The following is a 17,463-nucleotide window of genomic DNA, read 5'->3' on the forward strand; positions in this document are numbered from 1 at the left end:
AAGCGGGAGTTGATCTACTGCGTCACCGGCTACTTTCAAAGACATACGAGCACACCATCACCCCCTTAAAAATCATCTCGGATCACTTCTCGCCTTTTGGACAGAAATAAACATCTGTCGTCGCGAGCAAACGCTCAAGAATTAGATCCAGCCATTATTTGAGTCACCCGCAACGACTGGACTAACTCAACAGAATGGAGCAGGCGAATTCATCGCAGTCTACTGGACTGGAAAGTCAATTGCGCAACATGATACTTAGTAATGTGAGCATGTCTGGGCAAGTCACTCAAGATATTCAACCAGGTCGCGGTCGTGGGCGAGGACGGGGCCGGGGCCGAGGCAGAGGCAGAGGGCGTGGAAACTTCCACAATGGCGCAGATGGTAATTATCATGATCACTCTGTCCCAAATCAAGACCAGGGTCAAAGTCAAGGATGGCGCGCGAACCCCTCTGTGAATGGTTCTCTACCCAGGGGAGGTGGACGAGGACACTACCCCAACCAACGGCATCAGCAGCCCCTAACAAATTCCTACAACGCGTCACAAAATGGTCTGGCCCCAGATAGCCAATCACATGCCTCGAAGCCATTTGGACAACAACATCATCAGCATTGGAACCAGAATGCAGATGGTACCCCGCGTGCATACCCTCCAAGGGTTATGCAGCGCCCACGAGGAGACGCTCGTCCACAAGGTTCGTATGCACATCATACACAGATGAATCAACCTCAGGAGAACCCACAAGCCCAGGTCAAACATCTAGATATGATTGCGGCAGAAGAGATCCCCAAGGTTGAGATGTCCAGGTCTGAGTTGGAGTCCAAAGAAGAATTCAGACTGCAGTTGGAGACGATTATGAAAGAAGCACTCGCCAGGGGATACTCAGGAGATATTGCAACAATCTCTCTCGTCGGCTTTGGCAGTCTTGCATCTGGCTTTGGACTCCCCGGCTCAGACATGGACCTCGCAGTGATACCAGATTGGAAGGACCCTGCAAAAGCTCATGAAGTTGAAATCGATCGCTCTATTCCGCGGTTGTTAGAACGAGCAGTGCTTGATGCGAAGTTTGGTGGCAGGCTCCTCACGCGGACACGTGTGCCTATTTTGAAAATCTGCCAACATCCTACCGAAAAACTGTACTCAGCTCTTACTGAGGAACGTGGGAAGTGGGACCAACTCCCTGAAGAGGAGAAGTTTCCCTCGGATCAGCCACAGGAACCACCTGTACAGGGTTCAGTGCCTCGATCAAAGCTATGGAAGCAGTCTGATGATGAATTGATGCTTACTGCTCGCAAGCTGTTCGAACCCTCTGATAATGAGGAGATGATAGCCATTCGAAAGCTAATCAAAGATTCTGACGATGAGATAAAAGCCGCAGCCCACTTGGCGGTATCTTCTGATCCAAACTGGAAGGTCAACTGGGGAGAGTTGATAGAAAGAGCTCAAGTGCTGCGCGAGGCTCAAGAGACGGAGTCCCCCGAGCCTACACCTTCACAAACAGCTGCCAAGCCGGATGAACCAATCAACGACAGCGCTGAGAATAAAGCTAAAAAGGTTCAAAACCAACGCTCCGATAAGTCTTGGACGCGGGAAAAGGTAGTCGGCCCCTTGGATTTCCCTAAGGATGGTTGCGGTATCCAATGCGACATCAACTTTGCAAATCCACTCGGCATCCACAATACCCACATGCTCCGGTGCTACTCTCTAACCGATCCTCGCGTACGCCCCATAGTTCTCTTCGTCAAATCCTGGGCCAAGCGCCGCAAAGTCAATAGCGCCTATTCTGGTACCCTCTCCTCGTACGGATGGGTTCTCATGGTCCTACACTACCTCGTCAACATCGCCTCACCACCCGTATGTCCGAACCTCCAACACGCCGTTCCACTACCCACCGACGGGGCTGCTCTAGAACAATATTTCAAAAACACCAAAATCTCCGGCTACGAAGTTCGTTTCTGGCGCAACGAAGAAGAAATCATCAAAGCAGCACAAGAAGGCCGTCTAACACAAAACACGCAATCAATCGGCGCCCTTCTCCGCGGCTTCTTCCAGTACTTTGCTGCGCTATCTGGCTATGGATACCCGAGACCACCTCAGTTCCACTGGACAAACGAAGTCCTTTCGCTCCGCACGCCCGGCGGTATCGTGACGAAGCAGAGCAAAGGCTGGGTTAGCGCAACGACGAAGATTACAGCTGAGAAAAAGGTTACGAATCGATACCTTTTTGCTATCGAGGATCCGTTTGAGACTGACCACAACGTCGCGAGGACGGTGACGCATCGAGGTATCGTGGCTATCCGGGATGAGTTCCGTAGGGCGTGGAGGATCCTCAGGGTTATGGGTACAGAGAGAGAGCCTGAGGGAGGGCTCTTTGATGAGATTGTTGAGGAGCCCGCTCCATCTGATATGAAGCCTGAGGAGGCACCAAAGAGTGCTGTAGAAGCTTAGGTGTTGAGGATGGGCTTGAACACAGTTGATGTGTTGTAGTGTAAGAACAGTTTCATTCAGAGGACGACACTGTGTGTCTTATGGGTTTCGGTACTGTTGTTTCGGTGGGTCGAACGTGTAGGCGTCACGGGATCTGAGAGATACATGTCTAGCCTGTGGCTATGATTGATGAATGGGATCACGATGTCATGTTTACCTAACTATCAATGCAGGGAATGGATATGGGGAATATAGATTTCATGTACACATGTACTAGATGCAACCTCACCAATGTCTATAGACATAATTCACTCGACTCCTTCCACACACACACACACACACACACACACACCAGCTCAAGAACCACTGGTAATACTGAAAATACAACAGGGTATCATTACTCTTAAAATCTTGTACCTTGCAAATTCCTCGACGAATAAATGTCTTCTTCCCTTGCTGCTAAACCCCCTCCTTTCCCAACTTTTCCACACCCATAACACACACACTAAACAAAAAATAATAATGAAATGCCACAAACCCTCACTTCTTCCCAATACTAAACCCCCTCGTCATAAAATCCGCACTATTCCCCGCCGCAGCCTTATGTTCCTTCTTGCTAAACAAACTATTCACATTCTCATTCTGTGCCATCTTGCGCCGCTTATTCCTTTCTTCCTGCTCTGCGAGCACCTTTCTCGTCAGCGAAGCTGTAGCACTATTTTTGATTCCATCGCTTGTCGCAGACACAGGTTTAGTTGTCGTAGTGGCGTTTTCCTTGGGGGCGATTTTTTTATCTCCGTCGGAGGAAGAAGAAGAAGAGGGTTTGGTGGAGGTCGTGGTGGGTAGAGTATCAGAGGTAGGACCATCAGCAGCAGCGGCGTGCTTGCGCTTTTTCTTGCTACCGGGCGCTTTCTTCAGCGCATGCGTGAGACCTTTTTCACGTAGCGTTTTCAAGCGTAGGTTCAGGCGCGCGATGTCGGTGGGGAGGATGGGGAGGATGGGTACGACGTCGTTTTCGGCGTAGGGTTCGTTGCACTGAGACAAGGCGCAAAAGGATTAGTTTCGTGTCAGAGTTACTCATGTTGGTGGGTGAAACTTACAGTCAAACATGCCTTCTCGGATATCTCCTTCATGACGCTTCCGGCAAAGGCGTGGCCACAGGGTACTATGTACACGGCTTTACTACCCACGCTCAGTCGCTCCCCAGTAATCGGGCACTTCCACTTTTCGCCCGCGCCGGATTCCGCTGCCGTGTCGATTTCGAACTTGACTTCGACGACGTCTTTGAGGCCCTTGACTCTGTCGCCGAATGTGCCTAGCTCGGAGTCCTTGACGCCGCCAATCTTCTTCATCTCAGCTTTTTCGACATCGCTGTCGTCTTTTAGGAGGTACTCGATGATGGAGTCTTTGTTGTAGAGAACACCGGCTGCGTCGGATACCACGGGGCGGGCGAGCGGTTTGCGGGTGAGAGGGTCGGTGGACCAGGCGTATTCTTGTTGTTCGGTTTGCGCCTCTTTGATTTGTGCGGTTGTTAGGGCTTTTGCGGCTTCTTTGACGAGCTCACGCCGTTTGGGGATAGATCCGCCGTCGTTACCCATGGTGGTTGGTTATGCGCTGAGTATCTGGGTGGTAGTGGTTGTGTTATTGTTGTGGAATAATATGCTGTAAGTCTTGAGAGAGGCCGAGAGTTGCGGCCAAAGCCGCGGAGGTTCGAGTAGTTTTGGGACATGCACGTGCCATCACGAGTACGATACAATCTTCACAACATACTAAATCACTTGCTGGATACCAAGTATATGTAACCATGAAGAGTAATATGGTAATATTGTACAAGTACTTTTTGGATCATACCGTCGTTTCAAAAAACCTCATAAGCAGCATATCTTACATGTCCGTCGTAGCCGACGAGACTCTCATCTTTCGCCGCACCGGCCTCTCTATTTGCCCCATCCATTGCTTCTTCCACTCCGGTCTGCTATCTTCTTTCTCTCCTTCTTGAATCTCTCCTTGATCTGACTCTCCCTGGAGATTCTCACGTGAATCCTCTTCTTCAGATGGGGTCGTTTCCTCGACATTCCCCTTCGATCTGGAATGCCCATCCTGGAACAATATCCTCTGAATAAAAGCAGACAGCCGTGCTCGCTCAGCCTTGAACGGAGCCTTCATCTCCTCGGCAATCAGGTTGCTAAATAGCAACTTGTCGTACACACCATGGATCTTCCTCAATGCTGTGATTGCATCTTGCCTCTGCTCGCCTTCTAAATACTGGGGGCCCGCAACCCTCCTGTATCTCCTTTCTCTCCCACCAACGCCCAACTGAAGGCGAATGTTCTTGGCGATAGGATCGAGAATAGTAAGTGCGTTCACCAAATCCGAGCCCTTAGCAAGAGGAAAACTGGTTGCGAGCTCCGCATACATGGTGATGGTCTTCGGGTCTGCATCCTCCAAGGTCTTGAACATCATATTCAGAATCCGACCGGCATGTTTGAGAGAGTTATGGTTGTTCTTGTCGCGGACACAAGTACTCATAGCGATCCTAAACGTGCCAGGTCGAGGCGCGATATTCTTTCCAATCATATCTTCTTGTAACAGTTGAACGGCATCAGCAGAAGCACGATTCAGGCGAAGGTTTCGCAAGCGCATGTGTAGATTGTTGCGATCCGGCACGATCTTGTAGGTCCTGGGGTCGGTCAAAAGATCCCAATACTCTTGTGCGGCCTTATTCGCAACAATCTTCTGGCAAGCTTCCTGAATGATGGAGAGGGTATTGTTGCCTGGTCGAACAAATGCAAGAGAACGTGGCAGGGCGCCCTTGGGTTTCAGAGGAAGGAATTCGTCTCCACGCGCAGGAATGTTGTCTGGCGAAAGGTGCTCATCGTCGACGCGGTACTGTGGCAGTACGTTCGGGGCTCGTAAGTGTGGGAAACCTGCTTTCCGCCGGTCCGCAGTGCCCAGTCGAGGCACAAGTCGTGGGATATCCATGGTCTGTTCCACCAGGGAAAGCACATCATCCCAGTCTCGCGGCCGGCTGCCTACTAGCAGAAGCCTTCCCATTGCACAAACCAGTTCCTCGTCAATAACCAGATCTGCATTTCTCCACCTCCCAATGATATCCTCCCACATACGCCGTGCTTCTATGATACCACGCTCTTTCCTGGCCGCAGTTTCCTCTTCACTCTCCCCTTTCGGTGCATTTATCAACAAACTCTGTCGTATGGCGTTGATGATGGTAATGTAGGTAATTGCGTTGGCCGAGGCTGGTCCACTCTCAGCAATCTTCCCAGCAACGCCCCATAGTGCATCCATATCGCCTGCTCGCGCACAAACTTTTAAGGCGGCATTTGTGTGTATAATAGACGGTTCGACTCGCGAGTTCGGCGCGGAGAGAGAGTGGTATACGGAAAGGGCATTGCTAAGAACACCTGATGTATGTGCGTTCAAGGACAAGCCTCGGAGCAAGATTGTATACGTATAGGAATCAGGGAATTGCGCTCGTTTTTTCATCTGCTCAAAGTCAGCATTGCCTCGCGCCGCTCATGTTCACAAGACGCACATCGTTGTACACTTTGAGTGCATCCTTGACTCGCTCCTTCGCCAGAAGGTGATCAATGATATGGTTCCAGCTGACGATACATTGCATCGAGTGACTGGCCATGCGCACCAACTGCAGCATCTCCTCTACCCTGTCCTTGCTCAGTTCCTGCTTAACAAACGCCGCCAGATCCAGAGGGTCCTGTAGATGCCGCAACTCTCTCTTCCTCCTATTCCAGTCGCTCTCTGACATGCGAGGGTCGCGCCGGCCCAATTTTGCCAAATTGGGAGTCTCGTCGACTCTGCGCGCGTGCGATTGCCGCAATGCTAAGATCTCGGCTCTCTTTTGCTTTGCTGCAAAGGCCGACTTCTTGAAGTGATCTTCCCCATTTCTCGAGCGTCCTCCGGCCTCGCCCAGTTCAGCAAGTGTCTTGTCTTCTTGGCGTGCGACATTGCGGGTCGACAGCAGCCGCTGCTGGCTATTTACGAGAAGTGGATTCACATTGCGGCGCAGGCGGTGCGCATTAGTGGTCGGGACATCGAGCGCTTGTATGCATCGCCAAAGGCACGCACGACAGTTCAGCATGGAGGTCGTGAGGTGGGGTGGGAAGCGAGCCCGTTGTGAGCAAAAAAGCGTAAATTGGCTAGGGCTAAAGGGAAAAGTTGACCATGTCCGGCACAAATGCCGAACCAAACTCTAAGTTACGCCGCACGTGATGACCCGACCCAGCAGCGGCCAGTGACCCGAAACCTTGCGGAATCGTTCTGTATTGCCAGCCCTCGTGGGCTACTAGCAGTATTACATGCATACAATCCACGGGCACCAGCGTCATTAGCACAAACGCCAGGCCCCTTTGCCGCCAACTACGGCAAGCGCGCCGTCTTTCAAAAAGGACCCATCAAGTTTATATTACGCGCGCGGAAAAAAACAGTCGTTAGTCCAAACACCAAAAAAGCCATATGCCGTGACCACGCCTTACTACTCTAAGTAGCCCTGTCCTAAAAAAAAACAAGAGACTACTTCCAAGAGAAAACAAGCGGCGGGAAGGAAGAAGAGGCCCCGGCAGTAAGGCTGAAAACAAAGGAAAAAGCCCACACTACTAGCTTTTAAGTAGAGTCGCAAACCGACTCTACGGAGCCGAGAAAAAAAGGGGGGGTGTATGTATGTATGTGTGTGGAGGGGGGCCAAACCAGCACTATAACGTGGGAAGAAGCCAACCCCAGACCAGGGGGGGCCAACCACCACCATTCCATCGCTCATGCTTTTTTTCTCTTCTAGTAAGGGCTTACCACGATCCTTTTAACCCTTTTGCACACCCACACCCCCCGCGCGAGCGCACCCCAGCAGGCTTTCTAAACCCATCGGCGTGGACGCCCGCGCGATGACCAAAAGTAACCTAGAACTACCCGTAGAAAGGGGGAAGGGGGGGGGTGCGGAAAATGCCTGCTCCCCTCCCCTTCTCCAAACTGACTTGGGGATTCGCGCGCCCCCGACTAGCGCAACTCGCACATGTGTGAGTGAGTAGTTAGAGTAAAAGCGTAGGCTTTCTCCGTTTGTGAGATGGAGTTAGTTTAAGGCGCATCGGAGTAGACAAGGGTAAGGCTTCTCTCTAAGTACCCTGGTCCTTAATATCTAATAATACAGAGAGAAGAGCAAAAAAAAAGAACTAGCTAGCATTGCCATGCTCGTAGGAATACTTAGTCTAACCATCTCCATACAAATCCCGACTTTTGGTCCTCTTTTTTTTAGGGAGGAGGGAGCGGGGGTAACTTGCGGTCCGGTTTCTAAACGGTGAAGCCATGTAATATGCACATCATCAGGGCATCGGAGCTTTTCTTCTTCCTTCTTTCTTTAATAGCTCTGGTGTTATATTTCTCTGTATTAGGACCAAGACGGCGGGATTCGGAGATTTTTTTTAGGGGAGGGGGGGGGAGGCTTTTCTAACTAAGGACGACCAATGTGTGTAAAGGACCTGGTCTGTTCGGCTGTTTCCGTACTACGAGGGGCGCTGCGTGACTAGGTTTTTTTGTACTCCGAACATACATGGTAAGCTAGGGCTCTTGATGAAATGTGTTCGGCGGATGGTTTGTTGTAGTTGTAGTTGTAGTAACACTAGTGTTATTGTAGCCATGAACCATAGGACGATGATGTACTGTTGTGCGTGTGTGAGGACATGAACGGTAGTAAAGAAAAAAGCCCGCCCTATAGGAGAGGACCAGCGTAAAACAATGTGTGGTGGTGCAGAGAGCAGAGAGGAGGGAGACAAGAGAGCAGAGTCAGCAGTCACCGCTCATCATGTGGCCAGCAATTCCAAACAGTGGGCATCACCAAGCCCCCTGCGCGGCTTGTACGTACGTAAGTAATGCTCACCTTTGGTCCTGCTGGCCTCACCTCAGCATGCAAGACATCCGACCGTAGCACAGCGCCAGACGCACGCGCGCACGCCCACATCCACACACACACACCCCTCGTCCCTCGTGGCATCGGGAAGGAATCCTACGACCCAAAAACACTACTGCCGTGTAACGGCGCTTGATCTACCCACCATCCCTCAGACCAGCAGTAGCACCATAACAAGCCCATGCAAGCCCAATTATGCTAGTTGCCTTCTGTCAGATCATGGCCTGGCGCACCGTTTATGTCCACCATGCCTGCCACCCAGCGCCTGGTGCTCCACTGCCTAGCTGAAAAAGCCGCCATCTCCAACGGCGGCACCCCCCAAAAAAGGAGCCTTTCGCAGAGCCCAGCAACCGTCCGGGGCATTAAAATCGTAGTTTAATCGGGCAACGGTTGATGAGCCGCTAAAAGGCGATCTTGCAGATGCAATTGTTTTGTAGATGCTAGCGTATCTCTTCTGTCGGATACTGCACCTTTTTACTTTTACTTTTGCTTTTGGCTTGCAAATCTTACATTGCACAAAAGCCTGTGTCTGTTCTTCTGGCGAGGGGAGAGATGGGGGGAGGTGGGGCGGGGCGGGTTAGGCAAAGGACAGGTAACAGCACCAGGGGGTGTGAAGGATGGGCATGAAAGGGAAAAAGGTCGGCGATATTGTTCCTTTGTTGAGCTGGTCATCCCAGCTCGGCTTTGCAGATTCTTTCCTTCTTTCCCTCTGCCGTACTTTTGCCGCGTGATCGGCTTTCGGACGATCTGGCCGTCATGAATCAAGGACGTTCGGACGACATTGCCCAATGTGATCACCATCCGCCTGCACATTCCAGCACGTCCTGCGGCGGGAGGCGAGGAAGAAGGAAAGAGAAAAGTGGTTAGCCGACAAGCCACTCCGCACCTCGATACAGATCACGCTGTGGTCGTTGCGATGGCCCATGGGCAGAAAAATTGGGCCGGCGACATTGTTTCGATCCCATCGCTCCGGTCATGTTCGACTGATGCCACCGTGCGAACAATTGCATGAACGCACAAAAAAATGGGCCTCGGAAAGGTCGATTGTGTAATGGTTATTGATTACACAGAGTAACAAGCCGCACTTTGATTTCCCCATCGGCGGGTTCCGTCATACTGCGAGCATGCATTCCTCGTCATCCTATCAGCCATCAAGCCCATGCCAAGTATCGCAGCACACAGACACACTCACTCTGTCCGTCTGTCTGTTTGCTGCATGCTCCACGGCGCCGAGGACTCGCCAACCGTGGCCGATATTCGCATACCGATGGTTGGCATACGTATTCTCGGCGAGCATTTTAATCTATCTGCAGGATAGACAGGCGAATATGCAGCGCCTCGGTGTATGAGAAGGCAAGATAACGCATCAACCACAACACTGTCATTACGCGCCTTCCTGATTTGGCGAGTCCCATGGGTTTCCCTTCTCGGTCGCCGGCAACCCATGTTTACTGAACATGTGTACGTGCGTGTGTAGGTGTGCGGGTATAATATGGAATACCCTCTTGTATGCATGGGTTAGCCCCCCAGAATTCCGAATCCGAGTCATTGCCGCCCCTCCTCCATCATATCATGCTTCAGCTGTGCGTCATACATAGGGCAAATACGGTGTACTACGCGCACAGCACACACCCTCAACTGACACACCCATATGTACGCACACACACTTTTTGCACCCAGCCCCTCCTCCGCCCCAGTCGGAACATCGTGCCACAAACGCCATGTTTTCAAACAAAGCATATTTTTTTTCCTTTGCAAAGGAATAAGCTGCCGAGCTTGATTGGGTCATTGCGCAACGCCCACCCGCCCCAAGCAAAGAAAATGACACCATTCTCTGCCCATTGTACCCATGCCCAGCAAATCAGGTCCGCGGGAAATATGTCCATTAAGAAAATGCAAGCAAAAGCGAAAATGGCATTGACCTGCTTCAAATGTCGTATGACTTTAATTATTATGCTCGTAAAGTTTGTTTTTTGCTCTCGTAAACGGTCGCCGTCTAGACGGAAAAAAGAATCTGATAACGGTGGCCATTGTAATTGTAGAATGCAGTCTGACATAGAGAAATGCGGTTATGCTCGTTCTCTCTCATTCCCTGTCAAACCTTATTTCTTTACTAAGAAAGATTACAAGGAAGAGAGGAGGGGCGAGAAAAAGAGAATGCGAGCAAAGGAAAGGGTGTATGTCTGTTCAATCGAATCAAGACAGACAAAGAGGGTGGTCTGATTTCATCGGTCAGTGAAAGGTAAGGTGACTTCAGCATATTTCGCTTCGAGACCGCCGGCGAAATGCTCGGGCAGTCGAAAAAAAAAGATAGGCGAGAGAGGAGGGGGGGATTGCGAGGGGCTGGCATTCCTTCCCCTTGCAGCTCAAAGGCTAAGCGTCGGTAAGCAAAAAAGTAAAAATAGGAAAAGAAGGGGACAAGGTGTGCCATGGCGACAGCGGCACATACGTGGCAAGGTGCGCAAAGCAGAGCGGAAGAGAGAAAAGGGAAGAGGGCAAGGGCAGGGCAGCTCGTAAGCATGCAAGTGATGTGGTGGTTGAAGCGGACAAGGTAGGGGGGAGGAAGGATAGGGAGGGGTGCGTAGTCCGATGATGGTGGCGATCTACGCCGCGGCCTATAAGACAAGGATGAGGGGTTGTGAAGAGCGAGGAGAAGGGAGAGGGAGAGAGGCGTGAGGGAGTGAGCCAGCAAGCGAATGTGCAGGCCATGCATGCATATTCAGCCGAGAGATGTCGGCGAGCAGGGGCGAGGGGGACAGACTGGCTCTATTCCTTCCCTTTTAAGCGTCAAACCTTGATTATTAAGTCGGAAATCATAAACACGCGCGGGCACACCCGGTCAGACATCTAGATTTTAGTCTTACACAGCAACATGCTGGGTCGGGCCTATACGTCGCCTGCTGTTTGCATAAAAAAAACATGTATCTGTATCTATGCGCATTCGTTTCGCCGTCGACTGGGGGGGTTGGTGGAGGGAGGGGGGGTGAGGGGCGGAGAGACATGCGTATCATTGTTTTGAAACCAAACCGGGCCTATCTGGCCTAGGCTTCGGATAACTGAGAGGGGAAGAAGGAGGGGAGGGGAGGGGGGTTGCAAACACACAGTGATAAGCATGAGATTCAAGGCGTGCAACTGTAGCATGAGCAGGGGGTCGAGGATGCGCACGGCGACATGTCCACCTTGCGTGATGATGAGCAGATTGGGGGTCACGGCAGCGCAACTGCTGCCATGGGCTGCTCTGCTGATTTGCTTCACAATAAGCTCCAATGACCGAGAGCGTATGACTCGATGAGCTCGACTTTCGTTCGTTCCACGTTGCTTGTACGAGGAACACAAGAGCGGCACACAAGTCGCCAAAGAAGCCAGCACTGTGTATGTGTGTGCTTTTGTGAAGTGAGCACTGCAACAGGGTACACAAAAGGACAAGGTGACGGACTATGATTGCAGTTATAATTTGGATTGGTCAATTGTTTCTGTTTCGAGCGCCGGTTCGCATGCAGTTGTTCTAGCCCGTAATGATGAAAGTCTGAAAGGAAAAAAAAAGCCAGGAAAATTTTGGAAAAAATCTCGTCACCGAGATGCGCAAAAGATATGATCAAAGAAGAAAGTATAACCGTGCCATGCATGTCGCCCAAAAAAGAGCCCTCGTCATGGCATGGACATGCAAGACGACCTTGGAGCCATAACTAACTCTTTACGCAAATATCTGTACTTTGGCCGTAGCCATGCTGCGCGCATCATGGTTCATTGAATCTCCCTCGTAAAACACCCATAAGTAGAAAAACATACAGCCGCCGCCAAGTGAAAATGCAAGCACCGCCAGAGGAGAAAGATGCTGTGACTGTCGCATGAATCAGCGACACGGTCGCGAAAAACATCCACCAAAAGGAGAGTCGTCAATACACTCGCGCGAGTAGCCGAGAAGGAGCGAAATGGCCTTGAACACACCGTTGTGCAAGGTTGGCTTCGATTGAGAGTCGCGTTTTTCGCCGATTGTCAGACCATGTTTAGTGGTTCTGTTGGTACATTTGAGGATTCTGTCCATAGGGCGATTGTGGATAACTGCTGCTGTTACTATTGGGACTGTTGTACGCATTGCTGTTGGGGGTGGCATACTGAGCCATTCCCTCCGGAAGACCGGGGCTTTGGGTGCCGTATTGAGGGGCAGCCGTGTTGCCAGAGGCGGCAGGCTGATACCCGATCGGAGGGAGTTGAGGATGTTGGGGCGCTTGCCCGGGGACACCAACTGACTGTCGCATCTGTCCGTAGACGGGAGCTTCGGGGGCACCACCCTCGTGAGCGCGCTGCTGCGCGTCGGCACGGTGTCGCTCCTCATCAGCCTTGCGGGCGGCCTCTTCCTCCTTCTTCTTGGCCTTCCACTCCTTGCGAATTTCCTTGAATTCTGTTAAGGTTCAGTTAGTATCTATATCAAACATATAATATTGTGCCAAGAAGGCAAGGCGCAAGGATCGATACTTGTTAGTTTCCGTCGTCAGAAGCTACCAGTGTGGGGGGAACGCGACCACTATGGCGCTGCACCAGCACGATCCCAAGTGCTAACTTAGCGCACTAGCCTTGCAAGGGCCACCACCACAACAACAATCCATGACGTGTTTGACCAACGAAAACGGAGTAAAGGGAAAAACAAAGCACTCACCTTCTGGTGTTCGCTTTGAGCCATGAGATTGCATGGTAACGTGGGCGTTCAAGTGGTTCAGAGTACCGTAAGCCTTCTCGCACCCGTTCCAGCCGCACTTGTACATGCGCTCAATTTCCTCATATCGCCGACGTGGTCGCTTGTGTTGCTGTGCGCCAGGAATGGGAACAAATGAGTAGACTGTAGACAAGGGGTGTCCGCCCTGTACGCGCGCGCACACACTATCAGTATTGAAGCACTGTATTTGGGGGGGATATAACGACTTACAGTTGGTGGTCGCTGAACAGGAGAAACCATTGCAGGCGCCGGGGGACCTGAAGAGGCGGGATGACCGTAGTGCATGCCTGGCTGAGGGTAATGGCCAGCCCATTCAGGGCGCGATGGGTAGCCCATGGGTGTTTGGGGTTGGCCCGGGTAGTGCTGCATGTCGTGGTGGGGCGTGTAGGGAGAGTATTGCTGTTGGTGACTGGCGTAAGTCGGGCTCGTCTGGGCGGCGATTGATGGATCTATAGGTACATCCGAGTCAGACTTGAGTTGCTGTGGTGATTGATGGCCATTTGCTTGACCATCTGGGATAGGCATTGACGGACTCTGTTGTTGCGCCATACCACCGGGAGCTTGCCCTTGAGCAGCTGGTTGATACGAACGCTGAATGTATTCGGGAAATGAGCCTGATCGAGCAGACGAGGGATTCAGACTGTAGTCTGAGCTGGGTGTGAGGTTGGAAGAGCGAGGATCTTGTCCCTGGGGAGGGTATTGCGCAGCAGATGCTTGATCTGCAGAGGTTCCCTCAGAAACTGGTTCAGGAAAGGTTGGGTAGGGCGAGCTCAAACCTGACTGCGGGTAGTCTGCTTGTCGTGCGTCCATAGACTGTTCAGAGGGGTCAAGAGTCGAAGGTAGCTTGGACGGACTCTAAGCTGAGGTTGGATGGTTGGATGCGTGCGCCCACAGAGAGGAATGGCTGCAGAGATATGTCCGTCGCGAACCGTCTTCGGATGATTTGCCGCGGTCTGTGGAAGACAGGCAGCTAGAGCGTATAAAGACGTAGCCTGGGTTCGGCCAAGAGATGCACAGCCAGAAAACCGGAGAAGCGAAGTGATCAGGCCGTGGGTAGCGTGGAAGTTAAACGCGGATGATTTGCAGACGGTGTGTTTTCCACGACGCCCAGGTGGAGGGACAAGCAGTTCGGCAAATATGCGCCGTCGAAAAGAGATGCACGGAAGGCGCAAGGTCGAGGGCACCGGGACAGGGGAGGTAGCTAGCGGATAGAGATCTCTCGAATCGCGGAGCAGCTGGCGCGATGCAGAGTGAAGTGCAACGCAAAGGTTACACAATTGGTGCTAGTGAAAGGACGAGCTTGCACCTGCGGGTCTGCTGGGGCAAGAGTGAATTTGGAACACAGCTAGTGAGAGCGCGGCCTAAAGGCTTTTAGACTCAGTGGCGTGCGCGTGGAGGGTGAGGGCCAATCGAGGGGCGTGGAAGAAATGGCGGCTTGCCCAGCAGGCCTTAGCACACTCGATGAGGTAATTCGCGCCCGTCAAGGCAGTGACAGGGATGCAGTGCTAGTCGGTAAAGCCGAGCCGTAACAGTGGGAATGACTGCTGCTGCGGGTGGAGCGGCTAGCACGAGGAGGGGATGGCGCGGCGAGCAGAGTGTGGGACGCAGGCCAGCGTGAGGGTGGGCTTCTGGTGCGCGAGGGGGGGGGACGTGCGGGTCCGTGGTTGGAGTGCGCTAGTGACGAAGAGACCAGGGTTGGGTTGGGCCTGTTGGCCGAGGGGCGCGCAGGCGGCTACCAAAGAGGTCGCTCTGGATGCGCGTCGCTGACTGGCTCTGCGCGCGGCGATGGGGCAAAGGCGACAGTCGGCCCGTTGTGGTAACGATGACTGAAGGTTTCGCGCACACTGTGGCTCTCTCCCAGTCGCTGCGTGTCCCAGAATGCTCAACTGCGCCGAGCGTGCCGAGCGATCAGCCTCCTGTCGCGGCGTTCGGTGCGGATTTGGCACGCACAACGAGCGTGGCAGGGGAGGGCAGGGAAGCGTACGTCGGCGAGTGGCGGCGAACGGCGGCGACGACAGCAGCAGCAGAAGAGAGATGTCGGAGGGTAAATCTGCGTTGGAGGGGTCTCGTGGGTTAAGAGACTTGTGGGGGGGCTGGGCAGACGAAGAGGTGTGCAGTTTGCAGTTGCAGCGGCGTGCAGTTGCAGCGCAAAGCAGACCAGAGCAGCGTAGAGCAGCAGCGCAGAGCAGCGAGGGTGCAGCAGCAACAGTGGAGCGTGGAGCGCCTTAGTGACGAACGCGCCGGGTGGGCGGCGATCGCGTTGCTTGGTGGCAGTTGCACGTGTAGTCGCACTGCGGGTGCGCGATCTGGTATGCTTAGGATGGCCTGGGGGCCTGGGGTGGAAGGGAGGGGGAAGGGGGGTAAGGGTGACGGCAGCGTTAGGGCAAGGCACTGGCTGGTACCAGGCACTGCTTGGGTTGGTGGTGGTAGTGGTGGTTGAGCAGGTCAGATTCGCGACGTAGGCTAGAGAGGGTGCTAACACAGAAGATGGTTAGGCGACAAGAAGGGGAGCGGCACTAGTGAGAAGAATAGTCCGACACGCCCTCGTTCCGTGCACCTGCTGACTAACCGACGTCCTGACGTATTGACCGCCCTTTGCTCCCCGTTTTGTTCTCGCTGCGCCAGGGAGCCGAGGATGGCGGTGCCTTCACGCCGGTCGCGTGCGTGTGCGTGTGTGCGTGAGTGTGCGTGCGTGCGTGCGTGCACCCACCCAGCACCCCTCCCTCCCTCCATCCATCCATCCATCCAGCAGCCAGCCAACCCACCCTTCCGTACGCAGACGCATCCATCCATACCTGCGTGCGAACGTGCGTGGGCTTGCCCGTGTGTCGCCGTCACCGTCCATACGAGGTGCAAAGAAGAATGCAGCCATGGCATGAGGCTGAGAGCTAGTTCTGCGCGCTAGACGCGGCAAACCCACGCTGGAGGGACGTCGGGCCACAGTACTACCTACATGGCATGCACCTGCGACTTAGCACTCTGCCCATATACATACATGCCTAGTACAATACTCAAGTACATACATGTACACCACCGGCCTCGTCTGCTGCACGCCCATGCCCAAACGCAAAAAATTGCGCCCGCGGCTGCACACAATCTGCAATCACCGCGTCGACAATCTTCACCACCCGGCCAGCGGGCTTCTGCGGGCCCCCCGGCAAGAGCGGCCTGCAAAACCACTGCATGCAAATATTGGACATGGCACAGACCTCGCCCGCCGGCAGGACTGGCCCAATGCGTCCATGAGAGCGAATCCCGACCGTACTGCACCGCACCGCACATGCCTCTGGCCTGCCGTGTGGGTGTGTGAGTGAGTGAGTAAGTGAGTGAGTGAATATGAGGGTGTGCCAAAAGGCGAAAAGCAACCTGCAACGTCCGGCAGAGAGGCATGCCACAAGACGTTGACATCTCCTCGGGCCTCGTAGCCTCGCAGCCTCGCCGCCCATCCTTTGCTTCTACTACACACATCCTACATCCTACATCCTATATCCTACCTACATACACACACACACACACACACACACACACACACACACACAACTTACTCACCTCCACATGACTCTGACCGACTACTTTCTGCCCCATCCACTGACGCAAGGCCCGAGTGTCCATGCTTCTGGTGGCCGCGCCCGGCATCATAGCTACGGCATCTCACATGTCCAGATCCACTAACCCATCCTTGACCCTCCCTCCAGATGTCGCATGGGCCGTCCTGCCCTCGCCTCAAACCCCCGCTTTCGCCTTCGCAAACTTCAGCATACCGCTGTCGTATCGTGATTTTCTCCTTGTGCATCCTCCATCCATGCCCGTTTTGCTGTCAGCAGACAAGACTCTGGTGCATCTGGCCCCCACCCTCTCGCAATTCCGCAAACCTTGCTGTTTTGTCTGCCACTGCATCTCCTGCTTCTCTACTACTGCTCCGGCTTCCATGGCTGCAAAAAACCACCCTGCTATTTCGCTTCGGGTCTCGACACCCTCCCCTCCCTTGCTGCTGTCATTCCTTCTTGAGATCACCGACCCTGCTGCCTTGGCGGCCCCCAAGCCACATGCCATGTCACCGCCCTCGTCTGTGTGGGCATTTGTACGCATCTAGATATTCAACGGCTGAACGGTACATCTGGTGCCATGGTCATCCCAAGCCCACCTGGCCCGGTTGCCAACATCCGAGAGCACCCAGGCCAGCCACCCCCTTTGCTTGCCTATGACAATCGCCTGAATGCACTCGAGTGTTGTCGTCATAGAAGGCTTTGTGCGGTGCAAACAGGACGTGATAATACCCACCCTCTCTCTCAACACCTGTTGAGCAGAAGCAACATAAGTGAAGCTCTTCGGGATAGCCGTCATGTGATTGGCTGCCCAGTACCAAGACTGATCGGACCCAGGATGAATAC

The 17,463-nt window shown here is 53.2% G+C and overlaps 8 protein-coding genes across 8 annotated transcripts; 4 read left to right on the plus strand and 4 right to left on the minus strand.

The window, feature by feature from the left end:
* Positions 1-194: 194 nt before the first annotated feature.
* Positions 195-2,447, plus strand: COCVIDRAFT_100498 (hypothetical protein; the record flags this gene model as incomplete). Its single annotated transcript, XM_014700633.1, has 2 exons — positions 195-1,223; positions 1,323-2,447. 2 exons carry the CDS (start codon positions 195-197, stop codon positions 2,445-2,447), a joined length of 2,154 nt encoding a protein of 717 aa, XP_014556119.1.
* Positions 2,448-2,966: 519 nt separating this feature from the next.
* COCVIDRAFT_100550 (hypothetical protein) lies at positions 2,967-4,024 on the minus strand (the record flags this gene model as incomplete). The annotated part of the gene is made up of 2 exons (XM_014700634.1): positions 2,967-3,461; positions 3,527-4,024. 2 exons carry the CDS (start codon positions 4,022-4,024, stop codon positions 2,967-2,969), a joined length of 993 nt encoding a protein of 330 aa, XP_014556120.1.
* A 286-nt stretch (positions 4,025-4,310) lies between these two features.
* On the minus strand, positions 4,311-6,543 carry COCVIDRAFT_100596 (hypothetical protein; the record flags this gene model as incomplete). Its single annotated transcript, XM_014700635.1, has 2 exons — positions 4,311-5,930; positions 5,980-6,543. 2 exons carry the CDS (start codon positions 6,541-6,543, stop codon positions 4,311-4,313), a joined length of 2,184 nt encoding a protein of 727 aa, XP_014556121.1.
* Positions 6,544-6,639: 96 nt separating this feature from the next.
* On the plus strand, positions 6,640-6,945 carry COCVIDRAFT_16381 (hypothetical protein; the record flags this gene model as incomplete). Its single annotated transcript, XM_014700611.1, has 1 exon — positions 6,640-6,945. One exon carries the CDS (start codon positions 6,640-6,642, stop codon positions 6,943-6,945), a length of 306 nt encoding a protein of 101 aa, XP_014556097.1.
* Positions 6,946-9,420: 2,475 nt separating this feature from the next.
* On the minus strand, positions 9,421-9,873 carry COCVIDRAFT_38176 (hypothetical protein; the record flags this gene model as incomplete). Its single annotated transcript, XM_014700636.1, has 2 exons — positions 9,421-9,499; positions 9,551-9,873. The coding sequence occupies 2 exons, from the start codon at positions 9,871-9,873 to the stop codon at positions 9,421-9,423; spliced, it is 402 nt and encodes a 133-aa protein (XP_014556122.1).
* Positions 9,874-9,930: 57 nt separating this feature from the next.
* Positions 9,931-10,581, plus strand: COCVIDRAFT_100518 (hypothetical protein; the record flags this gene model as incomplete). The annotated part of the gene is made up of 1 exon (XM_014700637.1): positions 9,931-10,581. One exon carries the CDS (start codon positions 9,931-9,933, stop codon positions 10,579-10,581), a length of 651 nt encoding a protein of 216 aa, XP_014556123.1.
* A 1,784-nt stretch (positions 10,582-12,365) lies between these two features.
* On the minus strand, positions 12,366-13,882 carry COCVIDRAFT_100528 (hypothetical protein; the record flags this gene model as incomplete). The annotated part of the gene is made up of 3 exons (XM_014700638.1): positions 12,366-12,760; positions 13,016-13,217; positions 13,283-13,882. 3 exons carry the CDS (start codon positions 13,880-13,882, stop codon positions 12,366-12,368), a joined length of 1,197 nt encoding a protein of 398 aa, XP_014556124.1.
* A 2,876-nt stretch (positions 13,883-16,758) lies between these two features.
* COCVIDRAFT_100563 (hypothetical protein) lies at positions 16,759-17,277 on the plus strand (the record flags this gene model as incomplete). Its single annotated transcript, XM_014700639.1, has 1 exon — positions 16,759-17,277. A coding segment is annotated over one exon (519 nt), but the record flags the coding sequence as incomplete, so codon positions are not given.
* Positions 17,278-17,463: the final 186 nt, after the last annotated feature.

The sequence above is a fragment of the Bipolaris victoriae genome (genome assembly GCF_000527765.1).
Source record: "Bipolaris victoriae FI3 unplaced genomic scaffold scaffold_47, whole genome shotgun sequence".
Lineage (NCBI taxonomy): Eukaryota > Fungi > Ascomycota > Dothideomycetes > Pleosporales > Pleosporaceae > Bipolaris > Bipolaris victoriae.